The following is a 21,982-nucleotide window of genomic DNA, read 5'->3' on the forward strand; positions in this document are numbered from 1 at the left end:
AAATTGTTGTCTTTGCTCCTCAAAGCCCCTTCCCATTGCTCTTTGCACACTGCCAATCGACTAGGGCAGCGGAGTTTTAGTAGGTTTTGAAAGGAAAACAAAGCATTTTCAGGACGCGGTTCTCTGACTGGCGCTGATTTTAAGACTAACGCCAGCTTGTACCGGGAAAGAATGAATGTTATTCTTGGTTCCAAACCCTTGCCATCGCAACCAGGCACAGAACGAAGGGCTAACATCCTACGGAAGGCTTAGATTCACCACAAGAAACAAACAACAAAATTCTGCATTGGAGGTGGGGGGAGGCGTTTGAGAAACTAGCTATTCGGGTATCACATCACTCCTTATGTGGATTTAAAGCCTTCAAAAATGTTCTCTGGCTTCTCTTTCTCTCTCTGTACATTTCCAGCACTAGAACAAACAGACTACTCAACGGTAGCCTACCTTTAGTGTATCTACTGAGATCTGGTATATTTACTAATACTGGGAACCTTCACAGTTATTGTAAAAGGTATGGCTACTGCGGAGCGAAAAAAGAGACACTCAGGGCCTTCAGCCTCTTTACAACCTGCAGATAATTCTGAAACGACCCAACAACTGGAACCCAACAGAACCCCTGGCTGGGCACTTTTTCTCCTTTCTGTGTACACACACACACACACACACACACACACACACGTATAGATTTGGAAATATTAAATTATAAAGATAAATTAATGTCGCACACAGATAAAATGTATCAACATAATATACAGTGCAATCCTAAGAACACTTTCCTAGGAGTCAGCCTTATTGAAAAAGAAAATGGGATTTGCTTTAGGATGGCTCCTTTAGTAACCGAACGCTGCGCATTGTACGTTGGAAAGAAAGGAGAAGCTAAATTGTAGTAAAGATGACCGCTTAGCACCTGGTACAGAATATCTTTTGCACCCAAGTTGCATCCAATAAGGACTCAAACAAAGGCCTGCAGTCTTGTTGGCCGTCCCATTTCACAGCTTCAATACATTGATTTGAAATTGCTACGGAACTAGGTCTAGATTGTTACCGAGTGGACCTCCTTCTAAAAGGCTACCCTGACCAGTAAAGGTGAGCGGGGATTCCCCTCCCCTGTCTTTAAAAATGCCACAAATAGGCTAGGTGAAGCAAGTTGGTTCTAGCTTTGATTCTGTCATTTAGAAGACGTTCAGTTTCGTCCTTATAAAAACTTAACAGACACAAAGGGTTTTTTTTTAATGCAACAGACAAAGGCTATTTCATTCTAACAAATTTATTTTCTCAATCAGCTCTTACGGAATCACTACTCAAATTAAATTACAATCAAATTATCACATCAAAAGATACCCTTATTACCTAATAGCTGTCCGTATTTTTTTTCATTTATTTTTTTTTAAATTTGTGCTCGTCTGAAAAAAAACACGTAATACAAGATCTGGGGAAAAAATAAATTACCGTTTTGCAACAGTTCATAGGTATTCTGAATAAAATATTAAAAGAAGTCATTTAATGAAAATATAAAGCAAATTTTTTTTTTAGATCAACAACGGATCTAAACATTTCTCTATTGCCGTCTTTTTGAAAAGTCTGTTTATTAAAACCTACCAAAAACACTGCGAGGAAATGGCAGTGTTACGTAATCATATCCACAGCACCCATTCAGTCAAGTTGGCAACGGGGTTAGGAGAGAAGTTCAGATAAGTGCAGCTGCAGATGCCCAGTCCTTTTTTTTTTTAAATCCCTTTTATCTGAATTAGTCCAGAAATAAAAAATAAAAAATATTAATAAAAAAAATATTAGCGGTGAACTTTTTGAAATTATTCTTCCTGGATGATTGGCAGACATCAGGAGCCTAACTTTGACAGCCCTGAATTATTCCTTTTATGTAGCTGTTTCCCTTAATTCATGCAAAATCCTTCCACTGAGCTCCAACTTTAAGGACCAAGAACCTCGCTCTGCTTCTTACTGCTCCCCCCCCCCCGTGTGGCAGTGCCCCCCTTCCCTTCCTCCACCCTCCCTTTCTTTTCCAGGGTCGGCTTTCAATTTGCGCCTGTTTCTTCCTTCCTCTATTCCTCCTCCCTTCCTCCCTCAGCGTGTGTATGTTTACATACATACATATATATATATGATTTTTGCTTTCCTATTTTAACCTGCTTTCTTTTTTTAGTGCATTATTCTCCTTTCCACCTGCCCAGAGAAATCGACCTCTCCGTTTTGCAAAATACCGTGGGCCCCTCCTCTTTCAAAGCGAATGCCTGATGCACCAAAACACTGTAGTTTGGCCAAGAAAAACTTAAGTTCTGGAACACAGTAAACACCTTCTGGTGATTTTCGCTCCTGTTTTCTCCCCCCCCCTCCCTTGACCCCTTCTTAAAAAAAGAATAAGTGAAGTGTGCGTGTGTGTGTGTGAGAGAGAGAGAAGTGCTGGGCCCCCCAACTTGGGGTGTGTGTGTGAGAAAGAAAGTTTCAATGCGTTGCATGGGATGGCCCTTTTGAGAAGGTGCTGTGGGGTGGGTATTTGGGGGGCGAGGCAAAGGAATGATGGAAAGAGAGAAGCCCAGAAGTGGGTTACTGTTTTATCGCTGCAACAACGCCACTAGCAACAACGACAACAACAGGGCATCCTCTAGATTTTGTTATGTTGTTAAACAGGGGTTGGGGCAACATGAGGTTTTATTTTGGGGGAGTGTATTTTGGTTTCTTCAACTCTCTACAGTCAGGGAGAAACTCCTGCCTCCCCACAAGAGAGAGATGGCCAAAAGAAAACTGGGAAGGGGAAGAAGGGAAGGGGCATCAGAGGGCGAGTCCTCCGGGGTCTGCCTGGACTCCTCCTGGTGTCGGTGCGAGGGTCCGAGTGAGCCTCCCTTCCTGGCTCCTGCCCTCCCCGCTCCTGGCCAGCCAGGCCCGGCGGCCTCTGCCCCCCTCGGCTCCCTTTCCGCCCCCTCTCCTCCTCCTCTCAGCCCCCCTCCTCTCTCCGTCCCTCCTTCCCTCCCTCCCTCCCTCCTTCCCCGCTCGCTCGCTCGCTGGGTGCCGCCGAGGTCTGCCTGTTCACTGCACGCTCGCCTGGAGCCCGTGGTGCGGGGGCGGCGTGTCGGAGTTCACGTTGCCGACCTGGGAGTAGACGTCGTCGGGCGTCTGCTGCTGGATCCCCGGGGGGGTCATCCGCTTCTCTTTCTGCCTGCGATTGCAAAACCAAACCCTGACCACCTCCTTCTCCAGCTGCAGGCTGTCCGCGAGGTTCGTAATCTCCTGGGCGGAGGGCTTGGGGCATTTGAGGAAGTGGCTCTCCAAGGCCCCCTTGACACTCACCTCGATGGAGGTCCGCTTCTTCCGCTTGCGGCCCTGGGCGGCGATCTTGTCGATGCTGGTGGGGCTGCCCGTGGAGGAGTCGGCTTCCTCCAGCCACTTGTTCAAGAGGGGCTTGAGCTTGCACATGTTCTTGAAGCTCAGCTGCAGGGCCTCGAAGCGGCAGATGGTGGTCTGCGAGAAGACGTTGCCGTAGAGGGTGCCCAGCGCCAAGCCCACGTCGGCCTGCGTGAAGCCCAGCTTGATGCGCCGCTGCTTGAACTGCTTGGCGAACTGCTCCAGGTCGTCGGAGGTCGGCGTGTCCTCGTCCGAGTGCGGGTCCCCCCCGCCGCCGCCGTGGCTGTTGAGCCCCCCCGCGCCGCCGCCGCCGCCGCCGTGGTGGGGGTGGGCGTGCGGGTGGTGGTGGTGGTGGTGATGGTGGCCCGGGTGGTCGCCCAGCTCCGGCGTGTCGCCGCGCACGAGGCCCGGGTGCACCAGGCTCTGGCTGCCGGGCGGCGGGCTCAGCATGCCGTTGACGGTGAAGCCGCCGGGCTGCGAGTAGAGGAGCGGCTGCTGCTGCTGCTGGGCCGCCATGGCGGGCAGGTGGGCGGTCGCCGCGGCCCCCCAGTGGCCCTGGTGCGGCGGGCCCAGGTGGGGCGGCGGCGGCCGGTGGTGCAGCGCCGCGCCGCCGTGCAGCTCGTCCCGCCCGCCGCCGCCCTTCACGTCGGGCTGCTGCTGCTGCTGCTGTTGCTGCTGCTGCTGCTGCTGGGGGCTGCCGCTCATGCCCACCGGGCTGCTGGACCACGGCGAGCCGGCCTCGGCGGCGGCGGCGGCGGCAGCGGCGGCGGCGGCGGCGGCGTGGGGCAGGGCTGTCACCCACTGGTGGGCATGGCTCAGCATATGGCCGCCGTTGCTGGCCGCCATGGCGCCCTGCATAAAGTCGCTCTGGACCATCTTCACCGACGAAGGGTCGCCCCGGTAGCCGCCGCCGCCCGACACCGAGGTGACGGCCACGCTGCCCGGCTGCATGCCCGAGTCCGAGTGCACGATGGAGCCGGCCGACAGGATGCTGTTGCCCGGCAGGTACGGGTTCGACGCCGCCGTGGCCATCGCCGCCGCTGCCGTCTCCTCCTCCTCCTCCTCCCGGGGAGGCTCCGCCGCCCGCCCGCCCGGGCTCCTCTCCTCTCCTCTCCGCACCGACCGCCGCTGCCTCCGGGTCCCTCGAGGCCGCCTTTAGTGCGCTTCACCTGTGACTGGCGGCGGCGGCGGCGACGAAGACATGGCCCGCAGGACTAGGGAGCCGCGCGGCGGGAGAGAGCGGGAGAGGGGCGCCCAGGCCGGGCCCCTTCACTCCCTGCCGAGCATCTCGCCCTTCGCCTCCCAGTCGGGCGCCGAGAAAGTTTCTGGGGCCCCCGCCCGCCTGGCCGCTCTCGTCGGCGGCCCCCTCCGGTAAGGCTTTGTGTGCTGTGCAGGGGCGAGGGCGGCTGGGCGCCTCTCCCTCTCTCTCCCCCTCACACACCCCGCGCTCGCTCCTCCGCCTCCCCCCTTCTCCCGCTCTCTCGGGCTCGGCTCCTGGAGCTCGGTCGCCTCCTCCTCCTCCTCCTCCTCCGCTCTCTCTCTCTCTCTCTCTCTCTGGCTGGCTGGCTGGTCTGTGGCGCGCAAGTTTTGTTGCTGTCCTAAGAAAACTTCTGGCGGAGGCGGCGGCGAAGCTGGGCACGGCCAGGCTGCATCGCTCTCAAAGTTGAGCTGCGGGCGAAGCGGCCGGCACCGTGCGGAAGAAGCAGAGTCCTCTTCCTCGTCCTCGTCCTCCTCCTCGTCGTCCTCGTCCTCCTCCTCGGGCAAGGCTCGCGCCACAGGCTGCGGAAGACATGACCCGGGCGGGGGCTCGTGGCGGGGCTTGGGAAAGTTTCCTCTCGGGAAGGTGCTGTCGCCTCACATGACCGCAAAGAAAAGCAGCTGAGGCGCGCGGGGCGGGGGGGCGGGGGGGGAGAGGAGGAAAACAAAAGACACGCTTTCTCCTTCTGCTTCCAAGGCAAGTTTTTAAAAATAGATGTAGTATTTCGAGCAACTTTGAAAGGAGCCCCAAACAAAAGAAGAAGATCCCGCGGTGGTGTCTGAGGGAAGAGGTGCAAAGCGCCTGGCCGGCGGCGCGAGCGCCCCGCTGGTATCCTTTTTCCCGCCGCTAACTCCAGTGGGGTAGTTGGCTGCCAGGCTGGCCAAGCGTGCTCTGCCGGTGCAGGAGTTACAGCAGCTCTGCTCGCCTCGGCTGCGCTCTTCCCTCGCTGCTGCTGCCGCCGCCGCCGCCTCCTCCCCCTCCTGGCTTTCTCTTTCTCTCTCCCTCTGACAGTTCTCTCTCTGTCCCTCCCTCACAGAGCAGGGACTGTCGAATGTTTACCCTCCGCCGAGAGCGCGCGCACCACCACCACACTTTCCCAAATACAAGGAAGTCGAGCGCGAGGGCCCCCGCTGATTGGCTACCTGCTGGGTGATTGGCAGGCCCGGAATGACTGGCTCAGGACGCCAGGCCCCCCTTCCGGCCGTTCCGATTGGTTGCTTTTTAATTTAGGCAAAGTGTCGTGGAGGCTGGAAAACTGCCCTACCCCCCCCCCCCCTTCCATCACTCCTCCTTTGGTTTCTCTATCCCTTCCTCCCTCCCTCCCCCCCCTTACCCACAACATCTTAACTCTTCCAGCCCAGCGAATAAATCTGAGTTCTCCCGGAACAGTTCCGAGAAGAGGGGAGGCGGGGGGTGGGGGGGGGGAGAAAGAAAGGAGAAGCAAAGCCCCGCTCTAATACTGTACTTATTTTCCTGGCATGCCTCTGATTCCTGGTAAGGGCGCCTAATCCTGATTATCTGGCAGCAGCAGCCCATGGTGGCACTGCACAGAGAGGCTGCCTGGATCCCGCCCCCCCCCTCCCCAAGAGAAAGAGCAGGAGCGCCCTCCGGATCGCTGGCGAAGTTTCCTCTCTTCCGCGCCTCTCTTGTGTTTTGCATTTGTCCTTTCGGATGCGCAAAGCTGCAGTCACACCCGCACCCCTCCGGGGCCTTTTTTTGCAGGTCCTCAGGCCGAGGCTCAGCCGGCAAACTGGAGCCCTCCATGGCCAGCGACCAGCCCCCGAAGGCTTCTTTGTTTTCCGCGCCCGGTTCCCCGGCCTCTTGGGCTTCCCCTTCTCTCTCCCCTACCCCCCCCCCCCTCCGCCACCCCCGCCATTGGCAGAACGCCTGGGCAGACCAAGGCCTCAGCGAGCCCCGCACCTTCCGCATCTCGAGATCTGTAGCCTACCTTTTGGAAGACTAAAGTAAAGCTGCTGAGCTGTGTCTGTTTCAAAGGACGCCCATGCACGAGGCTGGGGGATTGGAGGTGTTTCAAACCAACAACGGCGGTGCCTTTCAGATCAGCTAACTTAACATGGTTGCTTATTCATGTGTGTGTGTGTGTGTGTGTGTGTGAGATATTTGGGCGCGGGGGGGGGGGGGAGAGATCCTGCACGCCATTCGTTTTACAGGAAAAACCTGACTCTATGAAACATTTTATTATTGCTAGTCCAGCTGAAAGAGTTAAGGTGGGCGGGAGAGCGAGCGAGCGAGAGGGAGGGGGGAGAGCGAGCGAGCGAGATGCGACCAAGCGGAAACGCAGCACACAGGCAACCTCAGTGAACCAAGAAAAAAGAGAAAGTGGTAACCAAAACAAGGGCAAATTGAACACTCCTCGGGGATTTCCCATGAAATAACACCGTTCGGACGTTCAGGAGCTACATCCTGGCTAACGAGGACAGGGTGTTTGTGTGGTGCTGGTGTGTGTGTGTGCGTGTGCGTGCTGCGCGCGAGCTTCTGGAGAGAGACTCATGACCATCCAGAATATGGCTCTCTCCACATTTGTGAGTGTAACTGTGGGCGAGCGTGTGGATCTCTCTCTCTCTGTCTCGCTCGCTCTCCCTCCCTAGGTAAAATAAAAATAAAAAATGCAGCAGCAGCAGCAGCAGCTTGTTTACATTGAGCTGTGCAACACAACGCCCCCCGTCCCTCCCTCCTGTTCATAATTTCAGTCCCGAAGCACTGAGCTTAGGTGAATTTCAGTGTACAGCACGAACTGCATACATCTCCCCCGCTAGCGAGGAAGGTATGCGGCTCTGGCGGGGATGCTGAGATTAGCTGGAAGCGGGCAGGATTTGTTTAGGACTCGGTCCAGCTTCTGCTTGTACAGTAAAAGATATCATCTTCCGGAGGGTTCAGAAAAACCATTAGGGAAGTATACAGCAAGAGGGCAAGGTGACTAAACCTTTAACATAAGGCTTTTTTTTGTGGGGGGGGGGGGAGGTTGCTGTTCTCTCGCATCTCCAGAGGTTTCCTTCCCTTAGATAGATAGATGGGGAGAGAGAAAGAGAGAGAGAGAGAGAGAGATGAAGGGTCCAACACAGATTTCATTGACTAAATCGGAGATCTCCAGGTGCAGTCTTTGGAATAATCCGTGCCAGAACCCCATGTTTTCCTTTCCAGCCGATTTTGCTTGGATCAGGCTCAAAACCCGAGTGAGTCTCGTGGTTTTGTTTACACTGAATGGGGAGGATAGGAACGGTGCCATGGGGCCGTCTTTCATTAATGTACAGTGAGGATTTTGTCTAAATTACTGCTATGAATTTCACAGTACACGCTTTCAAAAGCCGTCTCAGGTGGCCAGATGAAACGTGATAGCGCCTCTGCAGATCGACTTTCTTAATCATAATAATGTTTTTTTTTAAGTATGAAAAATTTCAGGAGAGCGTTCTCCTGTAACGTTGCATACCCACAGACTCGAAACCTTGCCAGTCGAATTTGGCTTTTAAAATTTTTAAAAAGACAAACTTAATCTTCCCTCGCCCCCAACAATTCATTCCCCACCCCCCTTCCCTTGTAGAGTGTGATTGCTTTGTCTGGGGAAAAAAAAATCCAAAGTATAACAAGGGGAGAACAGTTAGTGCTGATTTTCATTTGCATAAATTTTCATATATTTTGGTGAAAATAATAGACTAGTGGAGAGCTGGGCTTAGTGGAGTCAGTGCAAAGGAAAATCTTACCCTGGATCGTTTCGCTGCAGTCGAGAAGATGGTTTTTCTTCTCCACTTATCAATAAAACAAAACAAAAATACTTAAAATAACAAATTCTCTAAAGCTTGGAGCGCCCTTTGGTAAGTGTATTTATCTTTTCTTCTCCTTGTATTTTTATCTTTGCTCTAGATGCCTTCTGGAAATGTGGGTGTATGTTTTCTTTTCCTGAGCATATGTGTATATACACCTATGTTTAGTATAAGACTGAGGACCCGAATAAACTCACTGGAAAAAAGAAAACTTGGCGGGAGGGGGGAGGGAAGAGAGAGAGATCTCAGTGGAAGATTAACTGGAGAACATGGATACTTTTCAATGAAGGAAGGCTTTTCCTGGATGCTGCTACTGCACTTTTGGGGACACCAGTGTATGTGTATGTGTGTGTGTGGGGGGAGAGATGCTGAAGAGGGAGACGCTAGCTGGCCAATGCGTTAATTTTTACCATTTGCCAATGATCTTTAGAACTGAAAATATTCCACCCCTCCCCCACCACGCCTCCCGATACCTGGATGAGAGGAGAGGTGGCCAACTTTAGACGCCAGTTTTGTTTACCAAGGGGTCAAGGCAGCCCGGAAAGGACTGGGCACCTGCCGGGACCTCTAAAGACAGAAAGAAGAAGCCCATTTGGGTTGCAGCAGGCCGGCGCTGGGGCGCACACAGGGTTAATATTGTAACTAGGGAACAGACGGTTAAGCACAACATGTAGAGCTCCGTAGTGAAAGTCCATCAGAAAGAGGATAATCAATCAAAACTAACCAGGACATCCCTTCATTTTATTCTCCAAGGAGGCTGGCTGGGGCTGCAGCCTGAGAAAGCAGACTTCACGTGGTCTCTCCTGCCCAGATGCGCGCTCCCTGCTCGGGCAGCCTTCCTCCAGAGGCGTCTCTCCCCCGGCCTCAATGCTGCCCAACCTCACCAGACGCTTTAGGCTCCTCCACGTTTGCTTTGCTTTTAAATAACTAGGTGGGCAAGAGCAAGTGAAGTGGGGGATGGGAGAGGCAGGCCTTTGGAGGGAGGTATTCCAGGGAACGTTACCAGGATCTCGAGATGTAAAGACGCCCTGGTTTCTTGCCCAGGGGTTTCATTTATTATCCTGGTCTCTTCTTAATCCTGGCCTCTTTCCACGTCTTGGGCCCCCAGATTTCAGCTCCTTCTCCCGCCCCCCCTAAAAAAAAAAATCGGTCATGTTTCTTTTAAAAAGTGGCGCAAAGGCCGGTGGCAAATCGATGAGACGGCTTGTAAAAGTGGGGAGGTGTCGGTTTCAGCTGGAGGTGGCGAAGCCCCGCTCCTTCCTTCCCCCCTTCTTGTTGACGCGCTCAGCTTCCCTTTTGACTGGGGTTAACTCTGTGTGCTCCATTGGAACAGATGCCGTATAAAGCTGCTCCCTCAAGATCATTTGTTTCCTTGATGGGGGAACATTTCTGAGCGGAACATATTGGTTGCCATAGAGAAAGAAATAAAGGAAGAACACTAGTCACATTAAGCTATATGTTTGTGCACTGGGCTTTAGATAAAAGGGCCTTGGACCAGCCCTGGAGGGAGGAAGCCAAAGCAGAACGCTTCTAGGCTTCACTGAAACTAACTTTATTTTGTGTCGGACTTTTACAGTCGTAACATATACGCTAATTTTTATTGGGTGTCGTTTGGTTTTATGCGATACGGTTTGCTGAGCAAAACAAAAACTTTCCGAAGTGCTTGGGCAGAGCCACGGCGCTAGTCAGCAGGGGGCGCACTGACGCGGCTCTCCACCCGGGGGAGAGCCAAATGCACTCCCCCCCCCCTTTGAACAGCCCTTAAGTTCTTCCCAAAAGTTGTTAAGAGAGGAAAAGGGCCGAGGGAGGGGAGCGCACCCCCTTTCTGTGTGCATGCCCGTACTATATATGTATATAGAACCACGGAGAAGGCGTGATTTGTGGAGAGATGGGACTAGGGAGAATTTCTTTCCTAAATCTTAAAGAGGTCAGAAAGAGCTCTCCATAGCTTCGCAGTAATGGGAAACACAGGGACGCAGCAGTAATGGGAAACTTGTGGGAAAGTTCTCAGAGCCATCACTCACCCTATAGAAGGTGGTGATTTGGAGCATGCTGCTCCCAGTTATCTCGGTTGCATCCTCCAATAAAGGGGATCTATTCAACATTTAAAAAGAAAAGAAAAGGGCGCTATTGTGGGGCCATCCCGTTGCAGCAGGGGGATGAAGCTCGAGAACCCGATGGAGATCTAAGGAAAGGCACTTGGGGCCTCTCTTTACATCATTTAATATTTAATTGTTACTCTAAACCTCGAGAAGTATCATCAATGTCCCCCCCCCCAAATGAAGTTAGGTGCTGGGGATTTTCTGCAGTTTTGTTTAAGAAGCACTGCTAGATTAAACGAAGAGTGTATGCACAGAGAGACCCCCCCCCCCCACCCCCGTCCCGACAGTAGTGGAGGGCGGGGAGTGACCCTTGGTTTCTTGTATGAGCGGAGGCCTTTTGTTGATTTGCAAGAGTCTCGAAGACAACCCGATCTTGAGCCCTGGTGGGTAGTTTCAGGGGAGATACCTCCATATCACGCACTCGAGCCCGGAGTGAAAGCATATTGTCCACTTGCTAATTCCTTTAAGTTGTTCTCCCAGTGCCTTGAATGAGGATAGACGATAAGAAAACGGCTCTTGTGATTTTACCCGTAACCAGATAGGGGCTATTGTTATCTTCGTATTTCGATACGACTTTCTGCACGTTAACTTTCTTATAGCCTGTTTTCAGGCACCTGCAACGCTCAAGGGACGACAGAGTTTATCCTGGGAAACTGTAATGTCAGATATACACATATACAGAGAACTCTGGAAAGGGGCAAATAACTCCATTACCCCCCTCCTCCCCCCTCTCTCACTCCCCGAAACGTGATCTTCGAAATCTTCAATCCACCGGCACAACCCAAATGGTGCTATGCTTTTAGAAATATTTTTGTGCATTCCACCGTCTGTTCCAAGTTAGGAACCTACTGATGACACAGGGGAATGAACACTGCAAGGCAGAGTAAGATACCAAGCTTCCAAGGTTTAAAATGAGCGAGTCCCAAGTTTAAGAATGTTTCAAAGGGCACGTGGGGGACAAAAAAACCCTTTCGGATAGTTACACGAATCAAAGTTTCCTTACTGTCCTCTCTGGCAATGGAAGCGGTGACAATAGCCCTGACTTTAATAGTATGTTTCCAGAGCGCAATTTTCTCCTCCCCCCAATCATCTTTCATTTACCATTGCGAAGTATGAACATCCCGAGCGTGCTACTTTGAGTTTTGACATTTTAAATATCTTCTCTTGAGAAAGTAGTGTCCTTCCCGTCCTCTTCACCCCTTCTTCTAGTCCTGTCCCAACTTAGCTCTTGGTCTGTCCCCCCCGCCTCGTTCCTTTCTTTTGGCCTTCAAGAAGAACTTTCATTAGGGGGGCCATAAGCCCCTTCAGCCTGATTCTGGGCAAGTTCATGGCTGCCTACGTCAAAGCGAGTAGAAGCTAACAGAGAAGGTGGATGCAAAACCGAGCAACAAGTGAATTTGACAAGAGTTACTTTTCCTGCAAACTCTCTCTCTTTCTGTAACTTTATTTGGATGTGACCGCCTCGGGTTTACTTTAACTATCGCTGTAAGGGGAGCAGTGCTACAAAGAGCTTTGTTAATTATTTGGCCCGGGATAAACGCCGTCGCCACATACATCAACGACGAACATTGCCGAGGTCTCCTTATTAGAGGAGTGCAAAAGCGGGCATTTGCTATATTTCAGTAGTCCTCATTTGCTCGTGCGGGAACATGATTAGGTGTACAGTAATATAAGCGTGGAGAGGCAAGTTCCTCATTAGCATTCACAAATTGAAATGTTCCGTTGCGTAAAAAGACGTCCTGCAGCCACAGAGTTTCGCAAAAGGGGTCTTTTCCTCGTCAGAGGCTGGCGCGGGAGAAGGCAGAGGCGCGCTCGGCCCGGGCTGGGCCTTCTCCCCAACTTGCACTCCCCACTTTCTTTCCTAGCCAAGCTGGTCGAGGCTGGCTGAGCCGGGCTGTGATCGCGACGGCAGCCGCTGCGCAGAGAACCAGGGAAGAAAGGGCGGGGTGGGGCGAGAGAGCCGCTAAGCCCCAGTCCCACTGAAAGGGTGTCAGGCACCAGAAGCGAACGCCAGTGGGCCAAGCGCGGCCTTTTCTCTCCATACATCTCATTGTGAGGGCCCCAGGCCGAGCTTTGTTTATTGTTTGGAGGCTAACAAAAGGCTTTCGGGTCGTGTAATAAATTAGGAGGAGCAAGGCAGGAGCTGAGCAGGCCACGAATAGGGTTGGGAAAAGAAGAGAAAAGGGCACCTTTGAGGGGAGAAAGGCCGCTTGGGGGACGCTGACGCAATGCCATTGTGCTGGGCGTGGGGGGGCACCTTGAGCATGATACGGCGCGATGGGAAAGTGAGCGAGGCGGGGGTGATGAATGGGGCATGATGTGGCCTTCCTTCCCTGGGCTCTGCCTGTCGGCGCATTTGCCTGCCCGGCCTGGAGGTGGAATGGGGGCGGGGGGGGGCTCCCACTCCCACCTGGAAGCCCCTGCCAAAGAACGTGGCCGTTTTGATCGCTCAGATCACACACGAAAGATTTCCCCGTATCGGTGACATGGGTGGGAGTGGATCTGTCGCGAGCTGCGTGCCTGCCATCTCAATAGCCTCTCCACGTTGAAAAAGGCAGGAGACGCAGGCTTCGGCTTTAGTATTAAAGGGACAGAGCGCCAGTAGGTTTTAAAAATAATAATAATAATAGCGATGTGGTGGTGCATATTTCAGCGGGGCACCAGGACACAGATCCCCAGGTTTGCTTTATATTATTAGATTTTTTTTTAATTTGACATTTGAACTTGTCCATTGTCTGAGGAGCTCAGAGGCGATTGCAATAGGTCAAGCTAAAAGGCTGCTCTTTTCGGCATTCCGCACAAGCGCGCCCAAGCTGCCCTGTCGCCTTTCCGTGGAGTCGGGAGTGGCTTCTTTGAGGCGGTGGTCTCTTTGGAGGTGGGTGCGGTGCCTGATTTCCCTCCACCCCCTGTCGAAGATATACAATTGCTGCCATTTCTCACGATGTTGAGTGATTCCTCCCGCCTCCCCCCCCCCCCAACGCCACTTCTTTTTATATCCACTCCTAAAAGGAGACCAAAAATGCACCATCAAAGCGGGGTAGGGTTTTTTCCGGGGGGGGGGATCGAAACCCTGCAGAACGGAACAATATGTACTGTGAACTCCACCAGGACTCCTATGAACAAGCACGCACCAATGAAGATAGAAAAATAATTTGTTTGTGAACTCCCTCCTTCCTCACATTTCGACCAGCAAAAAGATTCTTTCCCCACTAAAAAAAACCCTGGAGACCCCAAGTCCCCAGTATGGTGTCTAGATGGCCAACTGAAGAAAGGTAATTCCAGATGTTCGTCTGGATTAGCAAAATAAACCACTGGCAACTCACTCTAACAAGGTTATCGCAGTATAAACTTTCATCAGATGCGCTGAAGAATGGCTAGACGATCTCGCTTTCCAAATACTGCTTGCGTGATCGAACATGCCCAAGGAATACTTCCGTTAAAAGATTGCCCTCAGATGCAATATATACCGACGTGGTACAGGGCGAAATGCACTCGGATCCCTGCCAAAATGAACGCGCGCGAATGGCGATTTAACCTTTTTCTCTCCGCGCTGCACAGTCAGCCGCGCAGAAAGGTTTCAGGCCTAGGACTTTTCTCCCGGCCCCCTCCAGACAATGCCCCTTCCCCTCTTTCGACCAGCACTTCCCCCCTCCAGCGAGCGCCCAGGCGTGCCAAAACGCGCTCCCGGGGGCCTTTGAAGGCATCACTGAATCCTCGGAAGGGAACAGTTTGAGGCGGGAAAAGACCCACGAAGGAGAGGAGGTAAGAAGCAGCCACCCCGAGCAAGCACAATCGCTGAGTCACCGCAAGAGGTCAGGGAGGAAAGCTGCGCGCGGCAGGCTCTCCGGGCCAGCTCTGGAGGAGCCTCAGGGCCTCAATGGCGTCTTCCCACGGCCAGATCACTTGGAGGCAGGAGGAGGAGGAGGCAAATATGCCGCCAGAGAGCTCTTCTCTTTGTGAGGTGGATCTCTTCCTCAGTCCTAGATCCGCTTTGTTATGGCGGGGCGAAGGCAAACAATAACTTGCCATTTCAGCGAGCCATAATAGCCTTTTTACAGGGTGGGCTGGAGGTCCTGCGGCTCCAAATAAAGGGCCAGAGCTGATTTCCTTATCGAGACGTGAAATTGACCCTGGAATTGACGGGAAATATTCAGTTGAACCCCCCCCCCCCTTTCTTCTTTTTTAAATGAAGGGGAAATTGTTGTCTCTGCCCTCCCCAACAACCTGCGTGGGATGGCTGGGTCAGGGCTGTGGGCCACGGCTATGTTTTGGAGTGCTGCTAGATGAGGAGATCAGAATTCTGTTCGCCGGACTTGAAATGGCGGGAAAAGAACCAAATTATAGTGAAAGGGACTGGGAGAGGAAGAAGCATCAAAAGAGCCAGACCAGGAGATGCTCAGAAAAGGTTGAGAGAGAGAGAGAGAGAAAAAAGATAACCCCAGAGCTGCTGCCCAATCGGGCTGACAGTTCTTGGGGTTGCCGCCTGGGCGCGCTGATGGGCGGGCACGCCAGGCAAAGGCCTCTGTTGTTTTGAAAATGCTACTATTGTGTTGGAGGAGGTGCCTTTTCTCCTCCTCCCCCCCCCTTCCGAAAGGTGAGTGTAGATTGCAATAGTTGCTGCTGGCTGGGTTTTTTTTTGGGGGGGGGGAAGGGCTTTGTTTTGTTTTTGTTTGTCAAACAGGAAGACTTCTCCTGGGAGAAAGGCATGTGTAGCGGATCCCAGCCTAGGATTACATTAATCAAGGCATTATTTCCCCAGGGATCCGGTGCAGAAATGATAGTAAATCCGAATAAAATTGGATCGCCGACAAACTAAACGCTTAACGTAATCTGCTCCGCCTGCTTTTTCTATTATTGTTTTTTTTTTTAAAGTCAACCTCCGCTTTCCAGAATATTTTGCTTCACCGGTTAAATACACACACCCGACGGAGACCCACGGAGCTCTGCCCCACTGTTCACAAACGCAGCGGGCATCGCGCTTCCCGGTGTCACGAATGGCGCGCGCCCTCAGATGGGCAGGCCTGAGCCCCCCAATTCTAAAGGGGCTCGAAAGAACGCCATCAGCGCCGAGGCCGCCGTTTCCGGCTCTGTTCAGTCGCCGTTTCCAGCGTCCCAGGGGCTTCAAGGGTGGAGGGAAGACGGTGCAATGGCGCCCGCTGGGGGAAGGGGGGTGCGCTTGGAGGGCTGCGGCTGAAAAGGCAGAAGGCGAAGAAGAGGCAGGCCCCAGCGCCGCGCCCGTCGGCGGCGGCCCTTCGAGATCGCGGCTTCCAAGATCAGCTGGAACTCCCTCCGTCAAGCCTAGACGGAGGGGACCAGGCAACTGCAGGCAGGTTCAAAGAGGCGACTTCAGCAGGACTGTAGTCTGGCAGTCAGGCGGGGTGGAGGGGGAGTGGAGAAATGTGCTGCCACTTCCTGCTGGGAACTCTCGCTCTCTTTTTTGGAGGGGGGGGGGGTTAAGAGAAGCACACCACGCATTATCTTCCTCAGCATGGCATCTCGCTCCCATCCAGGGAGGAATTCCTTCCTTCCTTCCCCCAGGGAGCCGGCAGCAGCCAGCCCTCCTCGGACGACGCCGAGAGCGGCAGATGCGCCTTTAATTGCTTTCCTGGGCTCTGCCTGACCCTCGCGGGAGGCTGGGGCGTGTGTGCGCGTGTGCGTGGAGAGACAGACAGGCCAGGCACCTTCAGCAGGGCGGGGGGAGCTGGCAGTGCCAGGTAGCCGGTCTGGAGAAAGGCGCGGCACCACCTCCCCTCTCCCCCCTCCCCGCTTGCCCATGCCAGGTTGCCAACGCAGCCCCCCCCCCACCGCGTCGCTCCCCCTCCCGCCCCAAAGGACGCAACCAATTGGCCAGCCGAAAGGCTCCCGTTCGGGGCTGCTGTTCTTGGCCGAGTGCAGTTCCTCCCCACCTTCCCCCCGGCTGCCACGCGCGTGCTTCTTCCGCGCTGCCCTGCCCTGCCCTGCCCTGGGACGCTGCCCGGAGGAGGTGGGGGCGGGGAGGGGGTGCCAACCGGGAGCAGCTGCAGGGGCTTGGAGAGGCGCTCGCGGGGAAGGGCTGCGAAGGAGCGGGGCGGGCGGGCGGGAGGAGGGAGGAATGGAACCACGCACGGCTCTTCGCGCCCTCCCCTCTCGTCAGCTCGGCAGCCGAGGGACGGACTGACGGACAGGCTTTTCAGGCAGGCGGACTGGCTGCCCGTCTCCTCCGCCGCCGCCCTGCTCCAAGGAGGCTCGCGCCTGCTGTCGCCGCCAAGGCCCCGCGCACGGCTGGGCTAGCGGGCTGCTCTAGCCCGGCGAAGGCTGCAGCCGTTTTGCGCCAAGCCTTGCCGAGGGCTCGCCGGCCCCCGTGGCCCATCCCGTTGCGCCGAGCGCTGCCAGGGGGTTGGTGGTGGCAGGGCTGGGCGTGCGGCTCATCGCGCCGGGGATTGGGGGAGCGCGAAGCGGGAAACCCTCTGGCTTTTGAAAAAAATGTTATCCCCCCCCTCCCCAGTATGGGACCCAACTTTGATCGCTCTCTTTCCTCACCCCCCCTCCCTCCCTCCTCCTCCTCACCACTCGCTCCCCAACTGCGTGGATCACAAATATCAAAGGAGATTTCATTTGTCTCCCCTTGACAGGGCTGATCAGTTAACCCGGGAACACTTAGAAGGCTGGTATCATTGTGGAAGAAAAGCCTTCACTTCCTATGTGCTCAGTAAGTTTTTTTGGTTTTTATTTTAAAAAAACCCCCTTTAACCAGTCCATCCTATCTTGATGTTCTTTGCTTTGTTTGTGATAGTTTTTGTTTAATTAAACGGGGAATATGATTTTTTTTGTGGGGGGGGGTTGGCACGTTGAGTTTGGTGCTCATTTGAAATTGCTAACACATGGTAAAGTTCTGGCATTGAAGACTTGCAAATGTGGACAGCATTTTGTACCTTGTATGGTTCCAGTAGTTTGGGTTCTCTGTCATCTATCTAGAAATCTGTACTTTTTAAATATATAAACGATTGCATGTAATTTTATTTCCACATCTGTATCTTTAATCTGAATGATTTGGATCAAAGTGGGTTTTTAAAAAAAAATGCATGGAAGATAAGGAAAAAAGCTCATTAAATATAGATATGAATGCTTGTCATTATATTTGTGTGTACCCTTTTAAAATATGAATATTTATTTATATTGTATACTTTTATTTTATTTTTTTAAATTGTGACAATATATAGAAAGACTGTAAGAGTCTAGATCAGTTTTTGCTGGCAGATATTTGCAATTTTGCCACCATTGCATGTAATTACTATTAAGCTGCAGGCAGTCTTCATTGGCTAACATAATTTCCCAGCGTTTTTAGGTATAATTATATACATTTGGGAATTATGTCTCACAGTTTATATGGGTTTGCTTTTTAAAGTCACCCTTTGTCAATTTATTTAAAAATTATGATCACTGTCTATCTTTGGCCATCCAGAAGGAAGATCTTGCCAATTTGCCAATAATATATGAAAGATCTTCCCGACTTTTCAGTTATATATTTAAAGCCCCCACTAGAATTTCTCATAATAATGGAAAGAATTCACTAATCAATGTAACATATTGTTTATTTGGCAAATTTTGTGCAAATGAGACTAGTATACCATTAGTCATAAGCAGTGACTGATTTACATTAAACAGTTATGCTATGGAAAGATTTATGTGATATATACAAATATCCATCAACCTTTCTGCACCCAAACATATATACACATTAATAATAATAGTAATAATAATAATAATAATTTGAAAGGCTGTTTATGATAATGTAAACTTGCAGGTATTGCTAAATTTGGTATAGTTGTTGGCATATTCAGTTCAGTACAATTCTATTTGCTTCAACTACAAAGATATTACAAAAAGAAGTAACAGAACATTTGTACTGGGTACAATAACATTTTTTCTTTTGAAATATGAAGTGCAGCTAACTTGAAATGACACATGGAAGCCAGTGAATAAAACATGGGTGTGATTAATATTTGAAATGCATTTTAAATTAATCTGAACTCCATTTTTGTCTCAGATACCTTTGCTTATTTGTAAGTACTTCAGTCTGGCATCAAATACTCAGTTGCACATTTTGCCAATTTTATTATTATCATAGGACATCATCATCATCATCATCATCTTTTTTTCACAAATCTGGAGCCAGACACTGGCATCATGATCCTAACACTTTGACTTGGAAACTGCTTCTATTGATAGTGCCAGTGGCCTAGCATCATAGTTTGAAACATTAAAAATGCAAACACACACTTGAAATTAAAATGAAGCAAGAAAGAAAAGTGAATACCATTCTAGAAGAATTAAAAAACACTGGCCACAATCCAGCACACTGTTCATTGTGCTGACTTCCACTGAACTTGGGTTGCTACATGCATCCCCAGCTGTGTAGTTTTATTTTACATTTCACTAGAAACAAAATTATTTCAGCAACTGTTTACTGAGGTGAAGTAAATGAATTCTCTCTTACCATTATTGTATGATGCATAATGTAACAAATATGATCTAATGCCCTGAAGATGCATTGTGGAAAGGGTGAGCATATTAAATCCTATAATTATATACATACGTTTAATTTATTTAACTTCTATAGTGTCGTGTGTGTATTCCCTCTGCAATGGAACTGTAGCTCATTTTGTGGTGTTTGTGGCACAACTCATGCTTAAACCAATTGAAACCAATCTTTGGATAGCAGTGGCTTCTCATATCTTACATTAAATTATATCTGTCTTTCTGTACGCATGCATAATATGTATAATAGGTTACACCAACTACAACATCAGACACTACTGAAACTGCATTTTTATTAATGGTAGTTTACACCAAATTTGTGACTCTGTAGTACAGAATTTAAAACAGTGACTGCACCACATGGTTTTAGAGTTGTAAAGTGACAATCATGGCAAGAGTTGTTAGCCAGACTGCACAAAGATTAAATTCTTCACACTGACAGCCAAATGGTAACCTGAATGAGAGTCTTGCCACAGAGTCCCATAGGATGGAGATGAGGCCTTGGGTATTAATTTAAGTGTAATTAGTATTTATGGTGATGCTTCCTGGATCTTGGTCTAGCAGAATTTGAACTTGACTCATTTGTGTATATGTTCATTAGCCCAGCACCAGAGTTGTCTTGATTTAATCATTAAATGCAACACTATACTTATTGGAAGAGAGAAAGAACTTTTGATTCCTTTCAGCATGCTAGGGTCACAGTTGGGCTTTGTTTTCATAGTGCTGAAGTCTACAAGAACTTTAACCAATAGCCTTGCTCTTCAGATTTGAACTTATTTTGAAATTAAGCAACACTGATTTTAATGCAGTATATTTCTGAGGAACCGTGTTCAGCTTTTAACATGGGATATTCCATTCACCAATAAGTTTGTTTTGGGCAAATATTGAAATCTTATTGTCCTGTTGTCAAGTCCACAGGAGATTTGCAACTAGATTCTGTTCATATTATACATATTAGGCAATGAACATGTCATTTTATCTAGGTAATGGTATCGTTTAGTAACTAAGCAAAACTGGAAATAGTAAGGAGAAGCTAGACGGAGATCTGCCAATAGAAGAACTGAAGCTGTGTGTATATGTATTGGACTATAAAGCTGAGCCACATGTCATGCAGTGTGAGAAATATTTACTTCTTTAAAGTGCTCAAAGCATTCTTGGGTTTCATTTATACCGCAAAATTACATGTTGTGTGATATAGTGATATTTTATATTTCACATTGCTAAAACAAACAACCTGGTATGCAGCCTAGTTAACATATGAAACTAATTAAATCCAATTGATTTGAATGGGACTTGCTTGTAGGCTGAGATGGGAGCATTTCTTCTCTTTATTATTGAGTAGTTTTACTTTGTTTTGTTTTTAAACGCAGGGTTATTTACTATAATTTTTTAAAAAAATAATGCTGTTGAACTTTTGTGTCTATACACAGGATACAAACATACCGTATTTAAACATTTCTTGGCTCTGTCAAATAATATCCTGCCATGTTATCTTCTCATGTTAACCAGATTTGGAATTAAAGTAGTGTGGTATTATATATATATATATATATATATATATATATCCCCTCAAAATGTAACATCTAACACAGTGCCATATCATTTATCTATTTCTATCTGTTTGTAAAGCACAATATGAGTTGAATATGATTTTTAATTTGTGGTTCTGCATATCAGTTCTATATAAATAATAAAATTATATTGAATGTTGTATTCAGGGAAAACTGCTATTGGGAAGTATAAAAGAATGTTTTCTGCCAAGTCAGTTAACAAAAAGAGGAGGCAAATTATATGAGTCTACCATATAGAAAAACATAAATATAGTTACATTAAGCAGTTGATATATACATCTGGAACAACAAATCCATAATAATAAAACTATGCAAGAATACTTATTTTTATAATTCCAGTAAGAAAAATACTTTTCAAATTATTAATGAAAGAAGGCATTATGTTGAACTGAGCTCAAATGCATATGTCTGTAAATTTGTTTATCTGTTGAGAAAAATTAAGTAAAGTCTATTCTATTTTTTATGTTAATATTCTAACAGATCAGTTTACATGGGTTTAGCAAGTTTCTGGTTTTAACTCATAATTATATGTATGCTGTTCTCTCTGTGAGTCTTCCTGACCATTGAGATTTCAAAGGAGGGCTGTTCCAAACTGTGTAATTTCATGATAATAAATAAGAAAGTGTGTGGATTAGGTCCCATTCTACTGTGGCCCAAGGTCCTTGGATTCCTTTACCTGGAATACTTGCAAATCAATGCTATCAATATTCAAAAAGAAGAGTATTTTTTAACTATGAAAATGCGTATTGTGGTCTGTTGTTAAATTTTTGTTTTTACTATTTTATCTCTTTGTCATTGTAACAATGTATACATTTTCCTTTGTCACTTTAGGATTTTAGGGCAGAAAAACAGATATGTAGTTATTGTGTTGCAAACTTCCAGTTTTCCAGTTACATACAATTTTTCTGAATCCCCTAAAAATGAAATGTAGCAAGAGTACTGGAGTGATGTAGGCAGTTTGTTTGTTGTTTTCTTTAGTTTGGATCCCATATTTCCCAGCTCACACAAGCAATTTAATTAGATCAAATCACAATCCATATAATACCTTAGCACTTAACCTGCTTTACTTCTATCCATGTGGAAGGAACAAAATCATTTTCAATCCAGATGCTTTGAGTACAAGTATTAGTTTTAAGGATCAATTCATTATCTTGTCCATTTTTTAAAGAAGTCCAAGGAATTCCCTTAAAAGATTTGGAATTTTTTTCATGGATTTACGCGATCCAATCCTTTGCTTGTTTATTCCAAAGTAAGATTCACGAGTTCAATGGAATTTATCACTAAGTAAATTACAGTGCAATCCTAAAGACACTTTCCCTGGGATTAAACCCTATTGAGTACGATTCTGAGTAGACTTGCTTAGAATTGCATTGTAGAATCTCAGACACTGGGATTTAAGTC

The 21,982-nt window shown here is 49.2% G+C and overlaps 1 protein-coding gene across 1 annotated transcript; it reads right to left on the reverse strand.

The window, feature by feature from the left end:
• Window positions 1–3,020: 3,020 nt before the first annotated feature.
• On the reverse strand, window positions 3,021–4,414 carry POU3F3 (POU class 3 homeobox 3). The gene has a single exon (XM_060233794.1). It carries the CDS (start codon window positions 4,384–4,386, stop codon window positions 3,040–3,042), a length of 1,347 nt encoding a protein of 448 aa, XP_060089777.1. The 5' UTR covers window positions 4,387–4,414; the 3' UTR covers window positions 3,021–3,039.
• Between the last annotated feature and the right edge of the window lie 17,568 nt (window positions 4,415–21,982).

Source organism: Heteronotia binoei, chromosome 3, assembly GCF_032191835.1.
Source record: "Heteronotia binoei isolate CCM8104 ecotype False Entrance Well chromosome 3, APGP_CSIRO_Hbin_v1, whole genome shotgun sequence".
In the NCBI taxonomy this organism is placed as follows: domain Eukaryota; kingdom Metazoa; phylum Chordata; class Lepidosauria; order Squamata; family Gekkonidae; genus Heteronotia; species Heteronotia binoei.

Excerpts from the sequence above, each read along its gene's own strand:
- POU3F3 (XM_060233794.1), bottom strand. The coding sequence starts at position 4,386 with ATGGCCACGGCGGCGTCGAACCCGTACCTGCCGGGCAACAGCATCCTG.